This window comes from Hyperoodon ampullatus (assembly GCF_949752795.1).
Source record: "Hyperoodon ampullatus genome assembly, chromosome: 4".
NCBI classification, from domain to species: Eukaryota; Metazoa; Chordata; class Mammalia; order Artiodactyla; family Ziphiidae; genus Hyperoodon; species Hyperoodon ampullatus.
This window is the reverse complement of record NC_136917.1, coordinates 25,261,763-25,285,248: the sequence shown is the minus strand read 5'-3', so window position 1 is coordinate 25,285,248 and position 23,486 is coordinate 25,261,763. Positions and strand designations below refer to the sequence as shown.

The 23,486-nt window shown below is 61.5% G+C and overlaps 3 protein-coding genes across 6 annotated transcripts in view; 2 read left to right on the top strand and 1 right to left on the bottom strand.

Moving 5' to 3' along the window:
* SBNO2 (strawberry notch homolog 2) overlaps positions 1 to 4,949 on the top strand; it is a gene marked incomplete at its 5' end in the record, with an annotated part of 30,728 nt that extends 25,779 nt beyond the window's left edge. For both annotated transcript variants that reach the window (XM_079701756.1, XM_079701757.1), the window contains 15 exons: positions 231 to 422; positions 656 to 825; positions 1,331 to 1,462; positions 1,898 to 2,033; positions 2,108 to 2,220; positions 2,346 to 2,417; positions 2,528 to 2,636; positions 2,742 to 2,816; positions 2,907 to 3,050; positions 3,128 to 3,222; positions 3,294 to 3,386; positions 3,544 to 3,675; positions 3,893 to 3,969; positions 4,059 to 4,249; positions 4,338 to 4,949. In XM_079701756.1, the coding sequence (XP_079557882.1) occupies positions 231 to 422; positions 656 to 825; positions 1,331 to 1,462; positions 1,898 to 2,033; positions 2,108 to 2,220; positions 2,346 to 2,417; positions 2,528 to 2,636; positions 2,742 to 2,816; positions 2,907 to 3,050; positions 3,128 to 3,222; positions 3,294 to 3,386; positions 3,544 to 3,675; positions 3,893 to 3,969; positions 4,059 to 4,249; positions 4,338 to 4,816 (2,210 nt within the window). In that variant the 3' untranslated portion in view covers positions 4,817 to 4,949. The remainder of the gene's footprint in view (positions 1 to 230; positions 423 to 655; positions 826 to 1,330; positions 1,463 to 1,897; positions 2,034 to 2,107; positions 2,221 to 2,345; positions 2,418 to 2,527; positions 2,637 to 2,741; positions 2,817 to 2,906; positions 3,051 to 3,127; positions 3,223 to 3,293; positions 3,387 to 3,543; positions 3,676 to 3,892; positions 3,970 to 4,058; positions 4,250 to 4,337) is intronic.
* Positions 4,950 to 6,648: 1,699 nt separating this feature from the next.
* Positions 6,649 to 9,040, bottom strand: GPX4 (glutathione peroxidase 4; the record flags this gene model as incomplete). Of its 2 annotated transcripts, none has more annotated exons than XM_079703652.1 (7): positions 6,649 to 6,900; positions 6,973 to 7,032; positions 7,193 to 7,217; positions 7,330 to 7,481; positions 7,605 to 7,749; positions 7,827 to 7,921; positions 8,939 to 9,040. In XM_079703652.1, the coding sequence occupies 7 exons, from the start codon at positions 9,020 to 9,022 to the stop codon at positions 6,868 to 6,870; spliced, it is 594 nt and encodes a 197-aa protein (XP_079559778.1). In that variant the 3' UTR covers positions 6,649 to 6,867. The 2 variants fall into 2 exon arrangements, with proteins under 2 accessions (XP_079559778.1, XP_079559777.1); XM_079703651.1 differs by lacking the exon at positions 8,939 to 9,040 and adding an exon at positions 8,197 to 8,406.
* Positions 9,041 to 15,087: 6,047 nt separating this feature from the next.
* On the top strand, positions 15,088 to 22,609 carry POLR2E (RNA polymerase II, I and III subunit E). Of its 2 annotated transcripts, none has more exons than XM_079702261.1 (7): positions 15,088 to 15,217; positions 17,001 to 17,175; positions 20,549 to 20,664; positions 21,098 to 21,178; positions 21,616 to 21,674; positions 21,780 to 21,858; positions 21,985 to 22,609. In XM_079702261.1, the coding sequence occupies exons 1-7, from the start codon at positions 15,161 to 15,163 to the stop codon at positions 22,048 to 22,050; spliced, it is 633 nt and encodes a 210-aa protein (XP_079558387.1). In that variant the 5' UTR covers positions 15,088 to 15,160; the 3' UTR covers positions 22,051 to 22,609. The 2 variants fall into 2 exon arrangements, with proteins under 2 accessions (XP_079558387.1, XP_079558386.1); XM_079702260.1 differs by having other exon boundaries at positions 21,586 to 21,674.
* The last annotated feature ends 877 nt before the right edge of the window (positions 22,610 to 23,486 follow it).

Genomic DNA, 23,486 nt, shown 5'->3' with positions numbered 1-23,486 from the left:
ACCACCCGAGGACTCACTGCGGTGTCAGGAAGTCTGGCGGGGATGTTAGAGGTGCCCCTTTATGCCACGCCCCGGCAACCAGCAGAGCCCAGACCTGCCAAAGGTGGATGGAGCAGGGGGCTCTGGCCCTGAGCCCTGACCATCCTGGCACCCGGGCCTGTCCCCGGACCGTGCTGCCAAGACAAAGGCGCGGGGCCAGGCGGCAGTGACCCTTGGCTGCTCCCCTGCAGGGCGGCCGCGGGGCCGTGGGGCCAAGGTGCCCAGGCTGGCGTGTGACGCAGCGGGCGTGATCCGCGTCAGTGACGACAGCAGCACGGAGTCGGACGGCGGCCTGGACAGCGACTTCCACTCCTCCCCCGAGTCCCTGATGGACGATGATGTGGTCATCGTGGATGCCATTGGGCTCCCGGCCGACGACCGCGGTGAGGCCCGCGGCCGCCCCCACGCCCTCCCCCCACGTCCCTGCTTCTCAGGCTCCGAGTGCGGGGTTCGGGGCGCGTGGCTGGCAAGGGCTGGTGGGGCTTAGGGAGAAGGTTCTGGACCCCTGGCTCAGCCCCGCTCCCCAGAGACCCCCGTCATCCTCAAGGGCCAGGGCTGGGAACAGGGCCGTGGGCAGGCGGCCTGGACAGTCCCCCCTGACCCTCTGGCCCCACAGGCCCCCTGTGTCCCCCACCGCGGGACCTGCACGGCCCCGGTGTCCTGGAGCGGGTGGAGCGGCTGAAGCAGGACCTGCTGGCCAAGGTGCAGGCGCTGGGCCGGGAGCTGCCCGTCAACACCCTGGACGAGCTCATTGACCAGCTCGGGGGTCCAGAGTGTGTGGCGGAGGTGAGCTCTGGTGCCCCCTGGTGGCCAGCTCGGCGGTGGCAGGGGGGAGCGGCTGCTGGGTCCAGCGTCCCATGTCCTGCTCTACCCCTTCAGCCACAGCCGCCCAGCTGCACGCCCACCTCCCCCGCACGCCCCCTGGGCCAGGGCTCCCAGGCCTGACCCCCGACCCCGTGCCCCACCCTGTCCCCCCTCCCGTCCTTCCTTCCCCCTGTGTTCCTGTGCTCTTTCTTGGGACGTCCCTCTGGTGCCACCTCAGTTTCATCTTGGCTCAGGCGGCTGGGTTGCCATAAAAAAACTTAGGAAGATGGCAGTTAACATTCCTGCTGATGGCCCCGTGGGCACCCGAGCCTGGCAAGAGGCCGGGTCCTGGCAGCCCCCTGCCACACACACCCAAGAGCCCCAGGGTCCCAGGTGGGGGGACAGGGAAACTGAGGCCCACGGGGACCAGCCCCTGAGCGACCACAGTGGCTGACAGCCTGTCCCCTCGCCCCCACCGTGGCCACAGATGACCGGCAGGAAGGGCCGCGTGGTGTCCAGGTCTGACGGGACGGTGGCCTTCGAGTCCCGGGCGGAGCAGGGCCTCTCCATCGACCACGTGAACCTCAGGGAGAAGGAGCGCTTCATGAGTGGAGAGAAGGTGGGGTGCGAGGCTGTGCCTGGAGGGCGCCCCTGTGCACCTGCGCATGGGCCAGGAGGTGCAGGGTCCCGAGCGGCTGGCTGGAGGACCACCAGCCGTGTGTGGGTGTGTGTGCTGTGCTCCTGTGCCTGCGTGGGGCCCCGCCTTCAGCCCGAGTCCCACGTGCCCTGTGTCGGTGCCTGGCCCACCGCTTCTCTGGGCTGCCCCATGGGAGCTGATGTCCACAGGGCAGGCAGACCCTCTAGGGGTGACCCGGGATGGTCCAGACTCCATTCTAAGCCTTCGGAGACACCTTCACGGACACACGTCTGAACTTCCTGTGGGGGTCCCCCCAGGTGCAGCCGGTTGACCCAGGGCACACAGGGTGCGGGGCGAGGAGGAGCAGGCTGCCCGCCCTGCCGCCCCACAGACCTGTCCCCGTCCACGTCCCTCTAGCTCGTGGCCATCATCTCAGAGGCCTCCAGCTCTGGCATCTCCCTCCAAGCCGACCGCCGGGTCCCGAACCAGCGGCGCCGGGTGCACATGACATTGGAGCTGCCCTGGAGTGCCGACCGGGCCATCCAGCAGTTTGGTGAGCCCCGCCCCCGCCCCAGGCCACCCCACCCCGGGGCCTGCCTGGTCCCTAAAAGTCCTCTCTGCCTCCAGGCCGGACCCACCGCTCCAACCAGGTCTCCGCACCCGAGTACATTTTCCTCATCTCGGAGCTGGCTGGGGAGCGCAGGTTTGCCTCCATCGTGGCCAAGCGGCTGGAGAGCCTGGTGAGCCTGTGGGCGGAGGGGGGGCTGGGTGGGGGGCTGGGCGGGGAGGCTCCCTGGGGAGGGCAGAGGGCGCAAGGAGGAGCACCACGTGGGCAACGTGTGACCGCTTCCCCCTTCCCGGGCAGGGGGCTCTGACCCACGGGGACCGCCGAGCCACCGAGTCCCGTGACCTGAGCAAGTACAACTTTGAGAACAAGGTACCCAGGGTGGGGGGGCCAGGAGAGGAGGGTCCTCGGGGTGCCAGGACCCCGAGACCTGGGGTGCCCCAGCCTCTGACGTGGCACGCGGCCCTCACCCCTCCCCACAGTATGGCGCCCGGGCGCTCAGCTGCGTCCTCACCACCATCCTAAGCCAGACAGAGAGCAAGGTGCCGCTGCCCCAGGGCTACCCTGGAGGGGACGCTGCCTTCTTCCGTGGTGAGCTGGTGGACCCTCCCCACCCACCCCAGGGGGACATGGGTGATGAGGGGGAGCCCCCGTGGGCTGGGGCGGGCAGGCGTGCGAGGCTCTCCCTCCCCACAGACATGAAGCAGGGGCTGCTGTCTGTCGGCATCGGCGGGCGCGAGTCCCGGTCCGGCTGCCTGGACGTGGAGAAGGGTGAGTCCCACGTCCCCGGCCCCGCACCTCCCGGGTGGGTGGACAGGGAGGGCTGGCCGGACGCAGCCTGAGGCCCCCTGTCACCAGCAGACTGCTCCATCAGCAAGTTCCTCAACCGCATCCTGGGGCTGGAGGTGCACAAGCAGAACACGCTCTTCCAGTACTTCTCCGACACCTTCGACCACCTCATCGCCGCCGACAAGAAGGAGGGCAAATACGACATGGGCATCCTGGGTGAGCCCTGCTGGGGATGCCCTTCCCCCCGGGCCCGGGCCCCCAGACCGGCCGCTGACCCCGCTCACCCTCCCCAGACCTGGCCCCTGGCATTGACGAGATCTACGAGGAGAGCCAGCAGGTGTTCCTGGCCCCCGGGCACCCGCAGGATGGGCAGGTGGTCTTCTACAAGGTGAGCGGCTGCACCCGCCTGCCCCGCCCCCTCCCCTCACCCCCACCCCCCTGACGCCCGTGTGCCCGCAGATCAGCGTGGACCGCGGCCTGAAGTGGGAGGAGGCCTATGCCCGGTCGCTGGAGCTGATGGGCACCCACGACGGCTTCTACCTCTCCTACAAGGTGGGCCCCCCAGCAAGCCCCCGGCGCACCCCCACGGGCAGGACCCTGGCTGGTGGGCCGGGAGGGGAGGGCGGCGGTCCGCGCGGGCCCGCACACTGTGGGGACCCCTGCCCATCACGTGCGGCGCAGCCCCAGCCTCACGCACGCCCCCACCCAGGTCCGCGGCAACAAGCCCAGCTGCCTGCTGGCCCAGCAGAACCGCAGCAAGCTCTTCACCGTGTACAAGCCCAACATCGGGCGGCAGAGCCAGCTGGAGACCTTAGACAGCCTGTGCCGGAGGTTCCACCGGGTAGGCCCGGACGGCCCCGCAGTGCGCCCCCACTGTGCCCCTGGCACGCCCCTCTCCCCAGGCCGGCCCTCCACCTCCATGCTCCGCTGCCCTGGCTGCCAGGTGCAGGATGAGCGGGCCTGGGGCCTTCGGACCTCCTGTTCCCCGCCTGCACGCTGGGGAGCACGGACAGGCCGCGGTCCAGGGGCTCCAGGGGCTCACCCGGCTGTGTCCGCAGGTGACAGCGGAGGACGCCAGAGAGCACTGGGAGAGCAGCTACACCTTCTCGCTGACTCACTGCAGCCACAGCACGTGGTGAGGGCCGAGGGCAGCTTGGGAGTCGGGGGGTGGGGGGGTCGCCCACGCCCGTGCAGCAGCTGGTCTGAGCCGTGGTCCCCACGCAGGAACCGGCATTGCCGCCTGGTGCAGGAGGGCAAGGACTGCGCGCAGGGCCTGAGGCTGCGACACCACTACATGCTGTGCGGGGCCCTGCTGCGCGTGTGGGGCCGCATCGCCGCCGTCATGGCCGACGTCACCAGCAGCAGCTACCTGCAGATCGTGCGCCTCAAGACCAAGGACAAGAAGAAGCAAGTTGGTGAGCGGTGGGCGCAGGCGGGGTGGGGGAGGGGGCGCCCTGCCCCGCCCCTCGGGCCCTGACCGTCGGCCCCGCCCCCACCCCGCAGGCATCAAGATCCCCGAGGCCTGCGTGCGCCGTGTCCTGCAGGAGCTGCAGCTCATGGACGCCGATGTGAAGCGCAAGCAGGCGCGCGCCCGGGGTCTCCCCGCGCTGCCACCCGCCCCGCGCCCGCTCGTGCTGCCCTGTGGCCCCGGCGAAGTCCTGGACCTCACGTACAGTCCGCCGGCCCAGGCCTTCCCGCCGCCCTCGCCCTTCGCCTTCCCGGCCCCGGCCCCCGGCCCCGGCGGCCTGCTGCTGGGTGCCCCCGACGCCCCAGTTGACCCCGCGGCGCTCCTGCACCAGGGTTGCGACATCAACTTCAAGGAGGTGCTGGAGGATATGCTGCGCTCCCTCAACGCCGCGCCGCCCCCTGAGCCCCCCGGCCCGCTGGGCGCCGGTGGGGGCGCAGCAGGCACACCGGAGGGCAGCGGGGGCCCCGAGCGGCAGAGCGTCATCCAGTTCAGCCCCCCCTTCCCCAACTCCTAGGCCCCGGGGCATCCTTCCCGCACGAAACTTATTTATCTGTAATACGCGCCTTGTCTACGCGAAGCGGATGGTGAGCAGGGCCAACACCGCTGCGGACTACTGAGAGGAGCAGGCGGGGCCAGGGGCCCTTCGAGGCGGGGCCAGGGGCCCTTCGAGGCGGGGCCAGGGGCCCTTCGTCCGGCCTCCTGAGGCCTCCACTGCAGTGCCTTCCCACCGGTGCCTGGGCAGACCCTCGAGACGCTGCCGGCCCTGGGGGTGCCCTCCGCCCTGCCTGGTGGGCAGTGGCCATGTGCAGGCCCCACTCAGGACACTCAGGGGCCAGGCAGGGCCTGGGGGTGGGGGGCCTCCTCTGTGCCTCTGTCCTCTGCTGCCCTCCTCCAGGCCGGGGTTGGGGCTCCCACCCCACCCACCTTACCAGGCCTGGTCAGGCCTGGATCCCTGAAATCCACAAAACTGGGTGGCCCCAAGAGCTGGAAACTCAGGAAACCCCAGGTGCTCAGGGCCCCACTGCCTCTGGGGGGCTCCGTGGGGCAGATCTTCTATTAATATATGCAACCCCCTCCCTGCTCTCTGTGCCCTAAATTATTGCCCAGCCACCTCTCCCAGGGCCTGGAATCTCCTGCGGAGCTGGTGGGTGGCCCCCTGGTTTCTATGTGTATTTATAATGAATTCAAGTGTATATATGTAAAGAGATCTTTTTTAAATATATGTGCCTTTTCACTACTTCCCAGGCTGTCTGCTGCTCTGGCCTGCAGGGACGGTGGGGAGGGGGTGGGGGGAGGGGGCATACGGTGGTCCGGGGAGGCTGCTGGCCCTCCCTCTGCTGCCTCATCCCACCCACAGCGCCTGGCCTTCTGGATGACCGGGGCCAGGCTCCAGGAGACACCCGCCCCAAGAGGCTGTTTGTCCACTGCATGGTCCTGGCATCGGGATAGCAGGCCAGCTGCCTCTGAACTGGCCGTACCAGGCCCCAGGCGTCTTGGAGCAGACACTGCTGCCTCCTGCCCACCGAGACGTGAGCCGCCTGGGCCTGTTGCTCAGAACCCCGTGTTCAGGACTGCGGGCTCTGCCTTGGTTTCTTTCCAGGTCTTCCTCCGGGTGTTTGTTGGTTGAGGCAGGCGGGGCAGCCTGGGGACAGTAGAGCCCAAGAGCTGGGCCCAGCCGGGAAGGCAGGACTGGACGCCAGGCCCTTCCTGGAAGCTGTGGGGAGCATGCCCGGCCTCTGGCCCGGAAGTGGGAGGGGGCTGCCCCCAGCCAGGAGGCGGACTGGTGGGCGGGAGTCGGGAGGCCCTGGTAGAGCGGCTCAGCCACTCTACAGCTGTGCTCCGCCCCCCTCTCACCAGGATGGCAATCTTGAGCTGCAGGCAGGCAGGCTGTGCCCACCAGCCCTCCTTGGGGGGCTCCCTCTGCCAGGTGAAGCTCGTGGGCAGGCCTGGTGCAGACTCCGTGTCCTCACTGCAAGGCGGGCTTGGTGCCCAGCTGGGCCCGATGCCCAGCTCAGGTGCAGTGGCCTCCAGTAGGCAGGTCCACAAGGCCCAGGTCGCCTGGCCCTTCCACCTGGGTACACGAGGAGACCGAGGCCCCCCGCGGGCCTAGCGCAGCGGGCCAGTCAGGAGGCGGCATCTCCGCCAGGATCAGTTCTGCCCTGGCTGGGCTGAGGAGATTAGCAGCTGGGGCAGCAGGGCGGTTGCAGCCCTCTGAACCCCCAGGGAATTCCACCTCCCACATTCCACCCCCCCAGCCTGGGGAGCTGACTACACCTGCACCTGAGCCCAGAGGGGCCTGGGACAAGACACCCCCCACCCACCAAGTAAGCAAAAGCAACAAGCAAGTAAATTTGTACTGTGTGTTTTATTCCCACAGGGCAGCAGGGGGTGGGGTTGCCGAGCCGTGAGCCAGGCCGAGGGACCTTCCTCCGGCAGGGGTGCACGCCGGGTTCTCGGGTCTGCCCCACCAGGGGCTGGTTTTCAGGCAGACCATCATGGACGCCGGGTGGGAGGCTCCGAGGGGCACAGGCGGCAGGCTTGGGTCGGGGGAGCACACTTGTGGAGCTAGAGGTAGCACGGCAGGTCCTTCTCTATCACCTGCAGGGGAAAGGGGGTCAGGGGCGCCTCTTCCCAGGGCCCTCCCGGGCAGGCTCCCCAACAGACACCTACCAGGGGCTCTTCCATGGGACCGTACCGCTTCACCACACAGCCGTTCTTGTCAATGAGGAACTGCAGGGGAGGCCGTGTCAGGACCCGAGGCCACCATGGGGCTGGGGCGAGCCAGCAGTCCTCCATACACCACCCCATTTAGGTCAGGGTCAAGGACCCTCGAAGCAGCCCAGCTGTGGCTGGGTCTGTCCCCGTCCCCCAGGCCCCCAGCATGGCTTACCTTGGTGAAGTTCCATTTGATGGCACTAGAAGAGAAGCGTGAGATCGTGAGGAATCCCGTGGCAGCTGCAGACCCCCCCATTGCTCCTGGGGAGCCATCCTGACACCCCCTGCTCCCCGCCCCGGCCCCCAACTCACTTTCCCAGCATGCCCCTCCCCTTGGGCTGGACTTTCATCCACTTCCACAGTGGGTGGGCATCATCCCCATTCACACAGATCTTGCTGAACATGTCGAATTTGACGTTATAGCTGGCAGCGAACTCTTTGATCTCGGCGTTACTCCCTGGCTCCTGTGCAGACAGGGGTGCTGGGGTGAGTGGGGAGGAGCCTGTACCCCTTTGGCTCCCGCTTCCACAGAGGGACCCTCTCCCCACGCCCGCACACAGGGACATCCAGGGCCAGCCATGACGCACCTGCTTCCCGAACTGGTTGCAAGGGAAGGCCAGGATCCGTAAACCACGCTCAGCGAATCGGGCGTGCAGGTCGACCAGCTGAGTGTAGTTTACCTCTGTCTTGCCTCATTGCGAGGCCACATTGGTGACGATGCACACGTAGTCCCTGGAGGCAGGATGAGGCGGTTAGGTCATGTCCGCGACCTTCCCCCTGCTCCCTCCACCAAGTGGGCAAGTACCCACCGGTACTTGTCCAGGTTAACCATGTGCCCGTCGATGTCCTTAGCTGAGAATTCGTGCATGGAGCGAGCACAGCGCCAGTCGTCGCGGGACGCGCACTGCAAGGCAAGGGCATGCCGAGTGGCTGGCGGACCTCGGGGCCTGGAGCCCGCGGCCGCCCGGCCCGCTCGCCCAGCCCGGGGTGCCGAGAGAGGCAAACCGGAGCCCTGGGGCAAGTAAAAGGGGAGGCTCCTCCTACTCAAAGGCGCACGCTCCCCTGCACAGCAGGGCACATTTGACCGTAGACACTGAGACCCGGTAAGTGTTCGGAACCCCGCCAGGTACCCCAGCGGGTGGGGACGCCGCCCGCGGGTGTGGGGGCCCCCGCGCGCACCGGGTCTTGGGACTCGCTGCCGCAGCCGCTTTCCCCGGCCGCAGGCCCCGCCTGCCCAGGGCTCTTGGAAGTCGGTGGAAGCCGGGGGCGCGCCCTCCTGCGACAGCACGCTCGAGCCCTCCGCCTCCGGGGGGCTCGGCGCCGCCGCCCCCGGGGGACTCGGCGCCGCCTCCTGCGACGACCCGGGGAGCCGGCGGCTGCGCGGCCCATGCCGGCCCGTCTCCGGCCGCACCTGTGCCCACCGAGCGCCGCGCCCGGGGGACAAAGGGCCGGTAGCCAAGGGCGTTGGGCCGCTCCTCTGTGACGCCACCGCGCGGGGCCCCGGGGCGCGCAGGGCGGGGGAGGGGCAGTGACTCCCCGTGGCGCGTGATCCCGGATTTCCACCCCGTCGGACACCCCCGCTCTCCGGGCCGCAGGCGGGGCTCCAGTGGCCAACGACGCCTCCCCCAGCTGTCCCGACGCTGCAGCTTCTGTGCGTCAGGGGCGCCCACCCGGGGGTCCCGACCGCCCAGCCCTGTCCCTGGCTACCCCGGACGCGGCCCCCGCCCCCCACCGAGACTCGGGCCGTGACCCCGACCCGCGCGCTACCCACGGCCCCGACGGCCGCGGACGGGGCGCCGAGCGCTGTCCGCGCGCCCGAGGCCGGCGCCCCGCGTCCAAAGTCGCCGCGGCCCCGCGCGCCGGAAGGCAGGCCGCGCGCCCACCCAACGGCCCGCCCAACGGCCAGTGGCGCCGCACTCACCATGGTGCTGGCCAGGCCGGGCACGGCCAGGGCCCCGCAGAGAAGCGTTGGCTTCAGCAGACGACTCAGGCGGTTGAAACTCATCGCGGCGGCAGCGGGGGCTCCCCGGGAGGCAGCGCTCCTCCCCTCGCCGAGCCGACCAATGGACGCGCCTCGCCTCCACGCCCTAGGCCACGCCTACCAGCGCCCTCATTGGTTGGATGCGTCGGCTCTGCAGGCGCGTGCCTGCGCCAGCCAATAGGGGGCCGGAGTGGGGGGCGTTGGCTGGAGGGGTTGGCTGGGCGGGGCCGTGGCCCGACGGCGGTTTTCATCTCTGTGACTGCGCATGCTCGTCAGCGGGCGGGGGGGGGCAGCGTCGACGCCAGCGGTACGGTGAAGGCTTGCGAACAGTGATCTGCACTGAGGGATGCTCGACAACTTGAGATACTACTGGAAACCCGTGGCGGGGGAGGACCGGGGGGGGCTGGCTCGAACTCTCAGAAAACTCGCCCCAGCTCATTGAAAACTGTTTTTTTTGTTTGTTTGTTTTGTTTTGTTTTTGCGGTACGCGGGTCTCTCACTGTTGTGGCTTCTCCCGTTGCGGAGCACAGGCTCCGGACGCGCAGGCTCAGCGGCCATGGCTTACGGGCCCAGCCGCTCCGCGGCATGTGGCATCTTCCCGGACTGGGGCACGAACCCGTGTCCCCTGCATCGGCACGCGGACTCTCAACCACTGCGCCACCAGAGAACCCCGTGGTTTTTGTTTTTAATGTAAATAAAACCACGTTGGGTGTCGGAGACCCCCCACTCGGGCTGCGGTGTCGCTGCGAGGGCCTGGGGGTCACCTGCGGCGACAGCCCCGGACGGCGGTGTCCCTGCTGCAGGGTGCGCCGTCAGCACAGAGCCGAGTGTCGCCGCCCTTGGACACCGCCGCCTTAGCTGCTTATATAAGTGACACGTGAGCCCTGGGGAGGGCCGTTAGCAGTTTACCCTGTGGTCCCGCCCCCCTTTCTCCTGGAGGACGCGCAAGTGTGTGCTTAGCAAGGAAAGCGCAAGCCCAGAGGGATCTGTTGTCATTTGCAACGTGACACAGCGTGTGGTTCGGGATGGGGCTCCCGCTGGCTTGGCTCCAAGCTCATTTCCACTCGAGGCTCAGGCGTTTGGCCACTGCCCAGAGAGCAGACCCACCCCATTCTCGGGACCTGAGTCACGGAATTCCACGCCGGCCTAGCTGCCCCCACCCCCAGCCGTGGCTGGACGTTGACCTGCGGCCAGGAGGGTGTTGTGCTGCCCATGAAGTTCTCTCTCCTTGGACCCTCCCGGTGAACGTTTCTGCAGAGGCTTTGGGGGCAGGACTTTCGGGGCTGGGGTCCTTTGGGGGAGAAAACGAGCCCTCTCCCTCTGCCCCAACCCAGGGCTTAGATGGCCGAGTTTGGTGGCAAAGGGGACAGGATCCCTGGGGCCAGGTTGCTACATTCCTTCCTTGCCCAATAGCCTTCACATGCTTCTCCCTCTCAGCCTGGTCACGAGGGGCCGGCGAGTTCTGAAGTCGTTTCTTGTCTGGGAGCTCCCATTATCTCAACTGGGTGCCTCACTTCTCAGGAAACCCCCCCTCACTTCTGCCCCCTGGCAGCACTGGGTGTCAGGCCACCCTGGTGAGTTTGAGTTGCCCTTGGGAAGCCTCAACTGTTCCCAGTTTCCCTTCAGCTGGTATCTGTAACTTTGTCGTGAAGATGGCCACCGGCTGGCTATTTACTTGAAGGTTTCTAGAAAAACAGCTCAGGGCGACCTTCCCTCCCCTTGGAGCCCACCGAGCGGGAGAGATGGAGCAAGGCCTCATGCCATTCCTGACTTCAGGCCAGTTACAATAAGAGCAGAACTGGGCAGGATGAGCTGCCCACTGTGGTCCCACTGGCTCTGAGATTTATGCCTGGGTTTCACTGCTTTTCCACACTTGCCCCACTTTACAGAGGAGCAGTGGAATCCTGGGGAAGTCTCAAGGCTCCAGCAAGGCTCCCTGTGGTGGCCAAAGTGCCTGTGTCCCCCAGTGGGGACGCTGAGTTGCCTACCAGCCAGAGGCCTTTCCGGAACCAGGGCCTGATTTCTTCTTAGAAAAAAAATGTTTTTAATTGAGTTAAAATCCACATAACATAAATTCACCATTGTAACCAAAGTGTACAATTAAGTCATTTTTAGTATATTCACAATGTTATGGAACCATCACCACTATCTAATTCTAGAACATTCTCATCACCCCAGAAAGAAACCCTGTCTGCATTTGTAGTCACCCCCCCAGCCCCTGGCCCCCACTGTCTACTTCCTGTCTCTATGAATTTGACTTCTCTAGGGACCTCATATGAGTGGAATCAGACAGTACTTCACTTTCTGTGACTGGCTTATATCATTCAGCACCCCAAAAAGTAACCCCCTGTCCCCATTACCAGTCTCCTCCAGCCCCCTCCCCCAGGCCCTGACAACCATGAATCCACTCTTGGTGTATTTGCCTGTTCTAGACGTTTCACATCATGTACTATGTGGCCTCTTGTGTCTGGTGTCTCTCACTGAACATCACATCTTCAGGGTTCATCCACATTGTAGTGTGAGACAGTGCTTCTCTCCTTTTCATGCAGAGTAATGTCCTATTATATAAATGGACCATATTGTGTTTATCCATTTGTCCATTGATGGGTTGTTCCACCTTTTGGCTTTGTAACGCTGTACAAGTTTTTGTGTGGGCATATGTTTTCATTTCTGCTGGGTATGCACCTCAGAGTGTAACTGCCGGGTCACATGGTAACTGTGTAACTACCTGAGGAGCTGCCAGACTTTCCCACAGCCACTGGTCCATCTCACATCCCTACCAAGGAGTGTGAGGGTGGTGGCCTGATTTCTTTTTTGTTTAAACATTTATTTTATTGAAGTATAGTTGATTTACAATGTTGTGTTAATTTCTGCTGTACAGAAAAGTGATTCAGTTATACATATATAACTTTTTAAAAATTTTATTTATTTAATTTATTTATTTATGGCTGCGTTGGGTCCTGGTTGGTGCGCGTGGGTTTTCTCTAGTTGTGGCGAGCAGGGGCTACTCTTCGTGGCGGTGTGTGGGCTTCTCATTGCGGTGGCTTCTCTTGTTGTGGAGCATAGGCTCTAGGCGCGGGCTTCAGTAGTTGTGGCACGCAGGCTCAGTAGTTGTGGTGCACGGGCTTAGTTGCTCCGTGGCATGTGGGATCTTCCCAGACCAGGGCTCGAACCCGTGTCCCCTGCACTGACGGGATTCTTAACCACTGCACCACCAGGGAAGCCCAGTGGCCTGATTTCTGAACCTTGGGCTCTGCCAGTTGGGCTGCATGGTGGCGAGGTTCCAAGGAGAAAGTTGCCACTCCATGTGCTGTTGCTGAGGCCACACAGTCTCAGGCAGGATTCTGAGTCATGGGCCTTGGGGTTGGGCCCGCCTGCTACTGTGAGCCCTTTCTCCTCTCTCTTCCCTGCCCCCAGAAACAGCAAGGCTACCTAATGTGCCCTGTCACTCGCACCTGGGCCCTCCCCCACTTACCGTCTAGGCCACCCTCTGGATCCTCCAGCAGTTCTGCCCCCTCCCCCACCCAGATTTGCCCATCACCTAGACAGACACCCTTTGTCCTGTCTTAAACCCACTCTGGACCCTCTCCCTGTCCCCCCTGCTACATCCATATTTCCAATACCTTTCCTCCCATAAATGCCTCCCCCAGCCGGGCCCCCTCCTTGGATCTGCCCTCTGCGGTCACAAACAGGGTCCCCTTGGCCAATCCCCTGCTCAATTCTCAGACCTGCTTTGACGGCTGCTCCATCCCTCCTCCCAACAGCTGCTTCACTGGGCTCCTGGACACCTGGCTTCCACCCACCCTCTATTTTTTTTTTAATGTTTATTTACTTATTTATATTTGGTTGCGTTGGGTCTTCGTTGTTGTGCCTGGGCTTTCTCTAGTTGAGGCGAGCGGGGGCTACTCTTGTTGCAGTGCGCGGGCTTCTCATCGTGGTGGCTTCTCTTGCTGCGGAGCATGGGCTCTAGGCTCACGGGCTTCAGTAGTTGTGGCTCACAGGCTCTAGAGCTCAGGCTCAGTAGATGGGGCACACGGGCTTAGTTGCTTGAACCCGTGTCCCTGTGTTGGCAGGCGGATTCTTAACCACTGTGCTGCCAGAGAAGTCCCTCTATTCTATTTGAGAAGCACTTAAGTATTGCCAGCGCTGCAATCATCAGCCAAGTACCTATGCAGTGGGCGCTGTTCTTGTCCCTGTTCTACAAGTTGGGGGGGGACATCGAGGCACAGAGAGGTTAAGTAATGTGCCCGGGTCACACAGTCAGGACTGGAGCCCAGGTGGCCACACCCCTCTACCTTCTGCTCTTTCCCCCCCTCCTCCCGGCCTCTGAACAAGGTAGGCAAACCTCGTGCCTGGCCTCCGATCTGCTCAGTGATCTCATCCAGGCTCCCAGCTCCTGTCTCCGCTGTACACCCACAACACCCACGTCTGTCTCCACTCCAAGCTCATCCCGAGTTCCAGACTTGTATCCCACTGCCCCCTGGATGTCTCCCCTTAGGGTCCCCTGGGAGCCCCAAGCTCACCAAGTCCAAGAACCCCTCCCGAGCCGCCCCACACCTTCCCACCCCAGTCGCTCTCCCTCCTCTGCCCGCCTCTGCGTCTCTCATCTCCACGTCCCGTCCACCTGCAGATCCTGTGGGCACTGCCCTCCGGACACCCTGGACCTGCCCGCTGCTCACCCTTCCCTTGGAGCCATACCTATCTCTGGCCAGGACGGTCTTCCCCAGCCCCCTCCCTGGTCTCCCTGCTTCTGCCCCGCGGAGATGCTGAAAATGGCTGCAAACCTGAACTTTTCAACCCAACCAGCAAGGCCTCCCAGGATCTGCCCCTCCTGACCTCTGACCTCTTCTCCCACCCCTCCCCCACCACTGGCCTCCTTGCTGCCAACACAACCAGACATGGTCCAGCCTCAGGGCCTTTGCACACACTGCACCCCTGCCTGATACACTTTCCTCCAGACATCCCCACGGCTCCTACCCTCTCACCCTTTGGGTTTTTGCTGGAGACTTCCTTGACCACATTTTTTTTTCTTTTTTTTTTTCTGGCCGAGCAGCTTGTGGGATCTTAGTTTCCCCCACCAGGGATTAAACCTGGGCCCTCGGCACTGAAAGCACGGAGTCCTAACTACTGGACCACCAGGGAATTCCCTTCCCTGACCACATTTGGGACTGCAAACCTCCCGTCTCCCTCAGCCTGGTCTATTTCTTCTTCCACAGCATTGTCACCTTCTAACATACTTTATCATTTACTTATTATGTTCACTGCTTCTGTCCTGTCTCTCCCTGGCATGTAAGGGTGCTTGGCCTGTTTCGTTCACTGTCCCTGTGGTTGCTCATTAAACATTGAATGAATGCATTACTGAATGAGAAGTTACCGATGCAGGGGCACTGGGCTCGGCAGGGGTGGGCAAACCTCCTGTACGAACTCGGGGGCAGGGGCAGATGCGGATTGTAAAAACATGCACAGTCTTGGGGGCTGTGGGGTATCCAGGCAGGGGCTAGGCTGGGGCTCACGGGAAGGGAGAGGGGGAAGACAGAGGTGGGAGCATTTCATAAGCACCAGGAATTATTCCAAGCTCCTCCTAAGTACGACCATCTCCTTAGATCCCCAGCTAACCCTCTAAAATGGGGACACTTTATTTCCATTGTACAGAGGGGAAACTGAGGCTCGGGGGCATTAAGTTGTATGTAGCCCTGAGCCAACTGAGAAAACCCCCTACAGTTGGATGCACAAACACTCATGGAGCGCCTCTTAGGCCGCCCGAGGGTCCCCGGGAGCTGAGCAGACCTCTGACCCCGTCAAGGCCTCAGTTTCCCCGCCCACACCTCGCCTTTGTTCTCTGGATTCTAAACGGCCCTCCCAGGCAGGCATTGAGCGGAAACTACAACTCCCGAGGGGCCTTGCGGTCAAAGCCTCGCGAGAACTTCCGAGGCGCGGGTGGTGGTGCTGGTCGCATGTTTCTCGCGCAGCCAACCGTCGCTTTAGTAAGGCTCGGGCTGCCTTTGGCGCTGCCGCTCCCGTAGGTCGCTTCATTCAGGCATTCGCCGGCGACAGCCCTGCAAGGGGAGGGCGACGTGAGGGGGCCTGACCGGAGCTCGGCGCAGGCGCAGTGGGCGCGGGTCCTGCCGGGCGCAGGCGCAGTGAGTGCAAGCGGCGGCAGCCATGGACGATGAGGAGGAGACGTACCGGCTGTGGAAAATCCGCAAGACCATCATGCAGGTGAGCAGCGCGCTTGGTGAACGCGGTGAGAGCGAGCCTCGCTCCCCCAGGCGAGCCGGGCACGCAGCAGCCGGAGCGCGGACGGCGGGTGCGAGGCCCGGAGGTAGAAATGAGCCTCCCCACCCGCGGCCGCGCGGCTGGAGCGGAGGGGTCGGGCTCAGGCTGGACCCCCGGTGCGGGGGTTTGCGGGGGACCGAGTCGCGAGTCCAAGAGCCCCCCGGGAAGGAGTCAGGGTCTCGCTCGAGCTGGAGAGAGGGAGGACGGCCCCTGTTTGTGTCCATGGAAGGTTCTGGTGTTACCTACCGGGGTTCTTGAATTCCTTAATCAGTAGAAATTGATAGCAGGCCAGACGAGAAATTCAAATCAGGCTTTATTGGAGTTTGTGCTGCAGCATGAAGTAGCGAAAACAAGCAACAGGTGCCCTTGCTCCAAGGAGGGCGAGCTGGTCCCTTAAATGGGGTGAGGGTGGGGACGGGTCCAGGGGTCAGGCCGGAGGGGTGGCTTGGAGGGGTCTGCCCACCCCCTTGGTGGTGCTGTGTGCAGGGATCATGCCCAATACCCTGCTTTTGCTCCCGGCTCCTCAGAAGTGGCAGTTGGGTTCTTGGCCTTTTTTTTTTTTTTTTTTTTTTTTGCGGTACGCGGGCCTCTCGCTGCTGTGGCCTCTCCCGTTGCGGAGCACAGGCTCCAGACGCGCAGGCTCAGCGGCCATGGCTCACGGGCCTAGCCACTCCGCGGCATGTGGGATCTTCCCGGACCGGGGCACGAACCCGTGTCCCCTGCATCGGCAGGCGGACTCTCAACCACTGTGCCACCAGGGAAGCCCTTTTGTTTTGTTTTTTTGTTTTGTTTTTTGTTTTCCTCTTCTTGATCTTTTTGGATCTTGGTCCTTGTTTGCCCCAACTGCGCATGTGCTTAGTTATTTCTAGTCCCTTACATATAGTTTCTGGGTGTTTTGTTGCTGGAGGAGACATTTGCCCAGGTGCAAGGGCTTCAGCAAAAGGTCCCAGGTCCCAGACTGTCTTATCGGCACCACCTCAAGTGCATAACGCAGAATCCCGGGGTCGTGGGGTGGAAGGAACCCTGGTGGGTTTGTCTTACCGCTGCCTGGTGGCTACTTAGATGTCCCAGCCACCAACTTTGAATTACTCGGGCCGGGTCCGAGTCATACCAGCGTTCTCTGTGTGCCTCATTCTTTAAGCTACGCCGTAGGAGGGGACCAGTGTGATGCCACGGAGGCTTGCGGTCTTGATCAAGAGCACCCACCCTCCCGGGAATCCTGCTGGGCTAAGGCCGGGTGGTGGCCCCCAGCCTCTCTGCCGCTTTGCAGAGCTGCCCAAAGACAGGGCTGGAGCAACTGTGCTTCTGGCTGACAGTGTCGGGGGCCCCTGGGAGAGGAGACCCAGGGCTCTGGAGGGAGACTCGGCTGAGGAAAGGGGGTGCGGGCAGGGCTGGGCTGGGTAGCGATTCCAATCTTCCTTTCTCTGTCTGGGTCCTCATCTTGTGCACGCACTCAAAGAGCCCCAGTTTCTGAGGCAGGGCCTAGAACTGCTGACCCTCAGGCCTTTTCCTGGTTTTCCAACCAGCGTCTGCCCTGCCAGCCCAGCAGCACCCTTCCAGCCAGCTGTGCCTGTCTGCCCCAGACCCTGGGGCCTGGCTCTGCATTCGGCAGCCCTCCTCACGTCCCAGCTCTGTCCCGGTCTCCTCCTCAGTGGCCTCGCCTACCCAGAGCTCTTGCTGGCGTCCCCCCTCCGCCCTGGGGTCACCTGGTCCTTTCTCTTTGCAGCTGTGCCACGATCGTGGCTACCTGGTGACCCAGGACGAGCTGGACCAGACGCTGGAGGAGTTCAAGGCCCAGTTTGGGGACAAGCCCAGTGAAGGGAGGCCTCGGCGCACAGACCTCACGGTGCTGGTGGCCCACAACGACGACCCCACTGACCAGATGTTCGTCTTCTTCCCAGGTGAGGGGCAGCTCAGGGCCAGCTCTTAGCAGCCACCTGCCTTGTGACCCAGAGTCTGCCTGTTCTCATCCTTCTGCCCCCTCACCCTCCTTGCTGTGGGGACTCCTTTTCCAGCTTCCTCTTCTCGGTCACCTTCCCTATTCTCTCTTCCTCAACCCTTTTCTCTGACCAAGGTTATCACAGGCCTCCCAGCTGGGCCCCTGGGTCCTCCCTGCCCTCACCCGTCAGCCCAGCTTCTGCTCCCAGCGCTTGCCCTTCCTGCGCTGCTGCAGGACTCCTGCCCTGTCTCATCCCTGTCAGTTCCCCCCTCGCCTGCCTGGTCAGTGTCCATCCGTCGTCCCTGGTGACTGAGCTCAAGTGCCTCCTCTTTGGGAACCCACTCTGAGCCCCGGGTTGAGTGAAGACAGCCCCCCCAGCACCAGGGGTGTTCCAGGACCCCTGTGTTCCTCTGTCTTTGCAAGTCCTACACTGAGGCAGCCTGGCTCTAAAGCCCCAAAGGTTAGGGGGCCTTGTTGGGTCATGAGCACCTTGGGGGCCCACCCCAGTGCCTTGAGTCAAAGGGGTGGGCAGAAAATGCTTGTGCAACAGACCCAGGTGGCACTTTTTTAAAAATTTTATTTTATTGAAGTACAGTTGATTTACAACGTTGTGTTAATTTCTGCCGTACAGCAAAGTGACTGAGTTATAAATATATATACATCCATATATATATGTTCTTTTTCATATTCTTTTTTACTATGGTTTAATCCCAGATACTGAATATTGTTCCCTGTGCTGTATAGTAGGACCTTGTTTATCCATCTTGTATATAATAGTTTGTATCTGCTAACCCCAAACTCCCAATCCATCCCTCCCCCACCCCCCTCCCCCTTGGCATCCACACATCCGTTCTCTATGTCTGGGAGTCTCTTTCTGTTTTGTAAATAAGCTCATTTGTATCATCTTTTTAGATTCCACATATAAGTGATATATGATATTTGTCTTTCTGACTTACTTGGCATAGTTTGGTAATCTCTGGGTCCATCCATGTTGCTGCAAATGGCATTATTTCATTCTTTTTTATGGCTGAGTAGTATTCCGTTGTATCTATGTACCACATCTTCTTTATCCATTCATCTGGACATTTAGGTTGTTTGCATGTCTCGGCAATGGTGAATGGTGCTGCTGTGAACACTGGGGTGCATGTATCTTTTTGAATTATAGTTTTGTCTGGATATATGCCCAGGAGTGGGCTTGCTGGGTCATATGGCAACACTGTTTTTAGTTGGTTTTGTTTGTTTTTAAGATTTGTTTATTTATTTATTTATGGCAGCGTCGGGTCTTAGTTGCAGCATGTGGAATCTTCATTGAGGCACACGGGATCTTCCCTTGCAGTGCACTGGCTCTTCAGTGCGGCGCGCGGGCTTCTCTCTAGTTGTGGCATGCGGGTTTTCTCTTCTCTAGTTGTAACATGCAGGCTCCAGGGTGCGTCGGCTCTGTAGTTGTGGCGTGCAGGCTACAGAGTGCATGGGCTCTGGTTTGCGGCACGCAGGCTCTCTAGCTAACGTGCGTGAGCCCTCTATTGTGGCGCACGGGCTTAGTTGCCCCGCGGCATGTGGGATCAAACCCATGTCCTCTGCATTGGAAGGTAGATTCTTAACCACTGGACCACCAGGGAAGTCCCCTCATGTTTTGCATTTAAATCTTTAAGCCATTTTGAGTTTATTTTTGTATATGATGTGAGGGAATGTCTAACTTCATGGATTTACATGTGGCTGTGCAGCTTTCCCATCACCACTTGCTGAAGAAACTGTCTTTTCCTCAGTGTACATTCTTGCCTCCTTTGTCGAAGATTAATTGACCATAGCTGTGTGGGTTTATTTCTGGGTTCTCTATTCTGTTCCATTGATCTGTGTCTGTTTATGTGTCAATACCATGCTGTTTTGAAAACTAGCTTTGTAGTATTATTGTAAGTCTGGGTGAGTTATGCCTCCTGCTTTTTTCTTTTTCCTGAGGATTGCTTTGGCAATTCTGGGTCTTCTCTGGTTCCGTGTAAATTTTAAGAGTATGTGTTCTAGTTCTGTGAAAAATGTCATGGGTAATTTGTGCTGGGTCTTAGCTGCGGATCCATGAATTGCTTTTTTTTGTTGAGATATATTCCCTCATACCCACTTTCATAAGAATTTTTATCATGCACGGATGCTGAATTTTATCAAATGCTTTTTCTGCATCTGTTGAGACAGTCGTGTGGTTTTTGTCTTTCCTTTCGTTGATGTGGTGTATCACATTTGCATATGTTGAACCATCCTTGTGACCCTGGGATGAATCTAGGTGGCACTTTTAAGAAGAGTGTCCCCTGTGTGTGAAACGTACTTATTGTAGACTTTGGTGCCTAAGCACGTGCCTCCCGTGGTGCCATCTCGGGGGTGGGGCCACCTCACTTCCTGGTCTTTACTGACAGTGGGGGTGTCCTGCTCTCTCAGATGGGCCGTGGCACAGGGTTGAGGTCCCTGCCTGTGTTAGTTTGCACGGCTACTGTAACAAAACCCCACAGACCGGGGGCATAAACAGACAGTGCTTCTCTCCCAGTGCTGGGGGCCTCTTGCTGGTGTGTAGACCTCCGTCTTCTCCCTGTGTCCTCACATGCTTGTCCCTTTCTGTGTGTCTGTGTCTTGATCTCTTAAGGACCCCAGCCTCACGACCTTGTGTTACCGTAATTACTTTTTTAAAGACCCCATTTCCAAACACAGTCTCATTCTGAGGTTCCTGGGGGTCAGGACTCCAACAGAGGGACTTCGGGGACAGGGCACTGCCGGTCGGTGGAGTGGGGTGTGAGGAGAACAGCGAGAGGCAGCGGACGTACTGCACACGGACTCCGGGGCTGCCCAGCCGCTGACCTGCTGGGCTCCTTGGGTCCAGCCGTTCTCTCGTGACAGGCCCCAGGCCCTGCATGCTGCCGAGACCGTGAGGACCCCTGGTGCTGGCAGCGAGGAGCTGGGTGGGCTGTCTCCGTGTTGGGACCGTGCTCCCCGGGTCGTCTCGCCTCCACTCACCTCTGAACACCCCAGCCCTCGTCTCGTGGGCCCCCGGACTAAACAAACTGCTTAGTCTGGGACTTCCCGAACCACAGAACCGCTGAGGCACTGCACAGACCCAGACTCCCAGACCCCACTTCCAGAAAGAGGTCCCTTAGGTCCGGGGCCCAGGGCATCTTTCAACTCCCACATGACATGCAGGCAGCCAGCGCCCCGTTCTGGGACCAGCAGCCCGGTTCTCACTCTGCAAACGGGAGGCCGAGGAGCGGCACTGCAGTGCCTTGGCAGGGGTGGGATAGAACCCAGGCGCCGGGCGGGGGTGTGTGGCCAGCGTCCACCAGACTGTGCTTGGTCTGCAGAGGAGCCCAAGGTGGGCATCAAGACCATCAAGGTGTACTGCCAGCGGATGCAGGAGGAGAACATCACGCGGGCCCTCATTGTGGTACAGCAGGGCATGACGCCCTCCGCCAAGCAGGTGGGTGCCCGCTGCCTCTGGTCCCCGGCTGTGGGTTGGACTGGCCTGAGTGGAGGCTGGTGGTTGGGATGGGCAGCTGGCGAGCACCTTTGTCCCCGTGCGAACAAGGGGACACAGGCTGTGGGGTCCAGGGAGGGGCTGCCGCACCAGCTCCCGGCAACCCTGGGAGCATTTTGACAGACGGGCCCTCACCCTTCTTGGGATGAGACCGAGGCCTCGGCAATGTGCTGAATGCCTGGGAGGGGTGGGGTGGGCTTCTCCCCAAGTGGAAACCCTACCCACTGAGGTGGGTTTTCCTGATGTGTGACATGGGACCTGCGCAGCTTCCCGGGTGCCAGCTGCCTGCGAGGAAGGGCAAGGTGGGTGGGCCCGGGGCCAGCGCAGGGGGCGGGTGGCCGCCTTGGCTGTGCCTGAGGGTCGGCGTCTCTTCCAGTCCCTGGTCGACATGGCCCCCAAGTACATCCTGGAGCAGTTTCTGCAGCAGGAGCTGCTCATCAACATCACGGAGCATGAGGTAGGGGTGGGGGGTGAGACTGGAGACTCGCCTCCTGCTCCCCCAGGCCCCTTACCTGTTCGGGGTTGGCGGACATCCAGGTCTTGGGGAGGCGAGTCCGGGAGCCCCTTCATGGTGGAAAGAAGGTGGGGCGGGGTCTCAGTGTGGCCCCTGGGCCAGGAGCAGCTGGGGCCTTGCTAGGAGGGCAGGTTCCCAGGCCCACCCAGCCTGCAGAGTCAGGAGCTTTGGGGTGGGTGGAATCTGCATGTCCCCAGGACCCTTGGGGCTCCGGGATTGTGCCCTGTGGCCCATCTGCACGGCTAGGGGTGTAGGCTCCAGGACCCCTGTCCCACTGTGGAGTCAGGACTTGCGCAGACGCCCGGGGCCCACGCTGCACCCCTCTGGAGGGCCTGTGGGGTCTGTTGCAGCCCTGTGGAGACCAGGTTCTCTTCTCGCAGCTGGTCCCTGAGCACGTTGTCATGACCAAGGAGGAGGTGACGGAGTTGCTGGCCCGGTAGTATCCTTTCTGGCCCCCAGCTGGGCCTGGCTCCTCTGCCCTACAGCTCTCCCCACAACACCCCCAGTCAGTCCAGCGAGGCCTTTTCCCTGACCTGCTTCTCAGTAAACTCCGAGAGAACCAGCTGCCCAGGATCCAGGCGGGAGACCCCGTGGCACGTTACTTTGGGATAAAGCGAGGGCAGGTGAGAAGCCCCTCCCAGGGAGGAGCTGGGCCCACCTCCAGCCCCCTTCAGAGCCCGGGCTTCTGAGCAGGGCAGGAGGGACCCCGGGTCCCGGGAGCCAGCCCACCTGCTTTCCTGCCTCTGCAGGTGGTGAAGATCATCCGGCCCAGCGAGACCGCAGGCAGGTACATCACCTACCGGCTGGTACAGTAGCGGCCCGACAGACATGAAGCGAGAGGGTGCCGAGGGCTGGGTGTGGGCGGCCGTCCCAGCCCTGTGAGTGAGCCCCGCCTGTTACGTGCTCTGGAGGGAGCTCGCATCCAGCCTGCGCGCCCAGCTCATGCGACAGGTCACACTGCTGGCCGCCCCCTGTCTCTCGGCAAGTCCCCCAGGGGATGGAAAGATGGGCTGTGATGACCCACCAGGTCGGGAGCGTGGTGGCCGACTGCCTGGGGGAGTCCGCTCCTCCTGGGAGCCTTGCCTCTGCTCCCCTGGGCCGCAGGGTGGCCCGCCTTGGGCTTGCCTTTCCTGGCCTGAGGGTCCCCGTGGCTTCTTCTGGGCTCCTGGATGCCGAGCCCTACCCTGGATCCCACCTGACGGTGCCTTGGGAGAGGACAGGATACCGCAGGGTGGCCCCGAGCTCCTCCCGGGCTTCCGTCGCCGTGTCCCCCCAACAGTGACCCTGATGCTGCTTGTCTGGGTGCTCCGAGGGCAGCGGGGAGTGAGACAGATTGCTACGGAATGCTGGGTATCTTAAAGAATTAAAAATATCTTGAGTAAATAAGTTCACTTGTCTGAACGACCAAGATGGAATGTTTACCCGGTTTGCTGCGAGCAGCCTTGCTCGGGCTTCTGTCCCCTCAACGGGGTCTCGGTCCACTTCCCCCCCTGGTGGAGCTGTGAGGGAGGGGCTCCAGTGCCGCCTTGAGCTTTGCTTCTTGGTGCTTTTCTTGCATAGAAGTTTGGGATCAAACTCTACCTCCTTTTCCCTCTGTTAATTTCAGAGGCCTCCTACCCAGGCTAAGTGCAGTTGTCTGTGTTTTTGTTTAATAGCTTCATTGAAGGATTTATATACCATACAGTTCACCCTTCTAAAGTGTATGGTTCCATGATTCTTAGTATATGCACAATCGGACACCCATCACCACAGTCAATTTTGGAACATTCCATCCTCCTAAAAAGAAAGCCTGTCCCTGTCAGCAGTCACCCACCCCACCCCACCCCAGCCCCTGACAACCACGAATCTGTCTCTCTGGATTTGCCTGTTCTGGACGTTTCCCATCAGTGGAATCACACACCGTGTCCTTCTGTGTCTAGCTTCTCTTACGGAGCATCGTGTTCTCACAGTTCGTCCACGTTGTAGGAGTGTCAGGGCTTCACCCCTTTTCATGGCCGAGTGATGCTCCTGTGTGTGGAGGGACACGTGTTCATTCTTCAGTTGATGGACTGTTTCCATTTGTTGGCGACTGTGCATCATGTTGCTGTGGGCGTCCAGGTACGAGGTGGTGTGGTTGTGTTTATTTCTCTGGCTGTGGGTGTGCCTCGGAGTAGAATTGCTGGGTCCTGCAGAAGCTCTTGTTTCCTTTGGAGAGACAGGCTGTCTGTGCCACGGCTGCCCCGGTTCCTGTTCGCGTCTCCACCTCCTCACC

Bases quoted from the DNA above. Each gene is read 5' to 3' on its own strand.
- POLR2E (XM_079702260.1), top strand. From the start codon at position 15,161: ATGGACGATGAGGAGGAGACGTACCGGCTGTGGAAAATCCGCAAGACC. The intron at 17,176-20,548 runs GTGAGGGGCAGC...CTTGGTCTGCAG, and splicing joins GATGTTCGTCTTCTTCCCAG to AGGAGCCCAAGGTGGGCATC. The intron at 21,179-21,585 runs GTAGGGGTGGGG...GGTCTGTTGCAG, and splicing joins TCAACATCACGGAGCATGAG to CCCTGTGGAGACCAGGTTCT.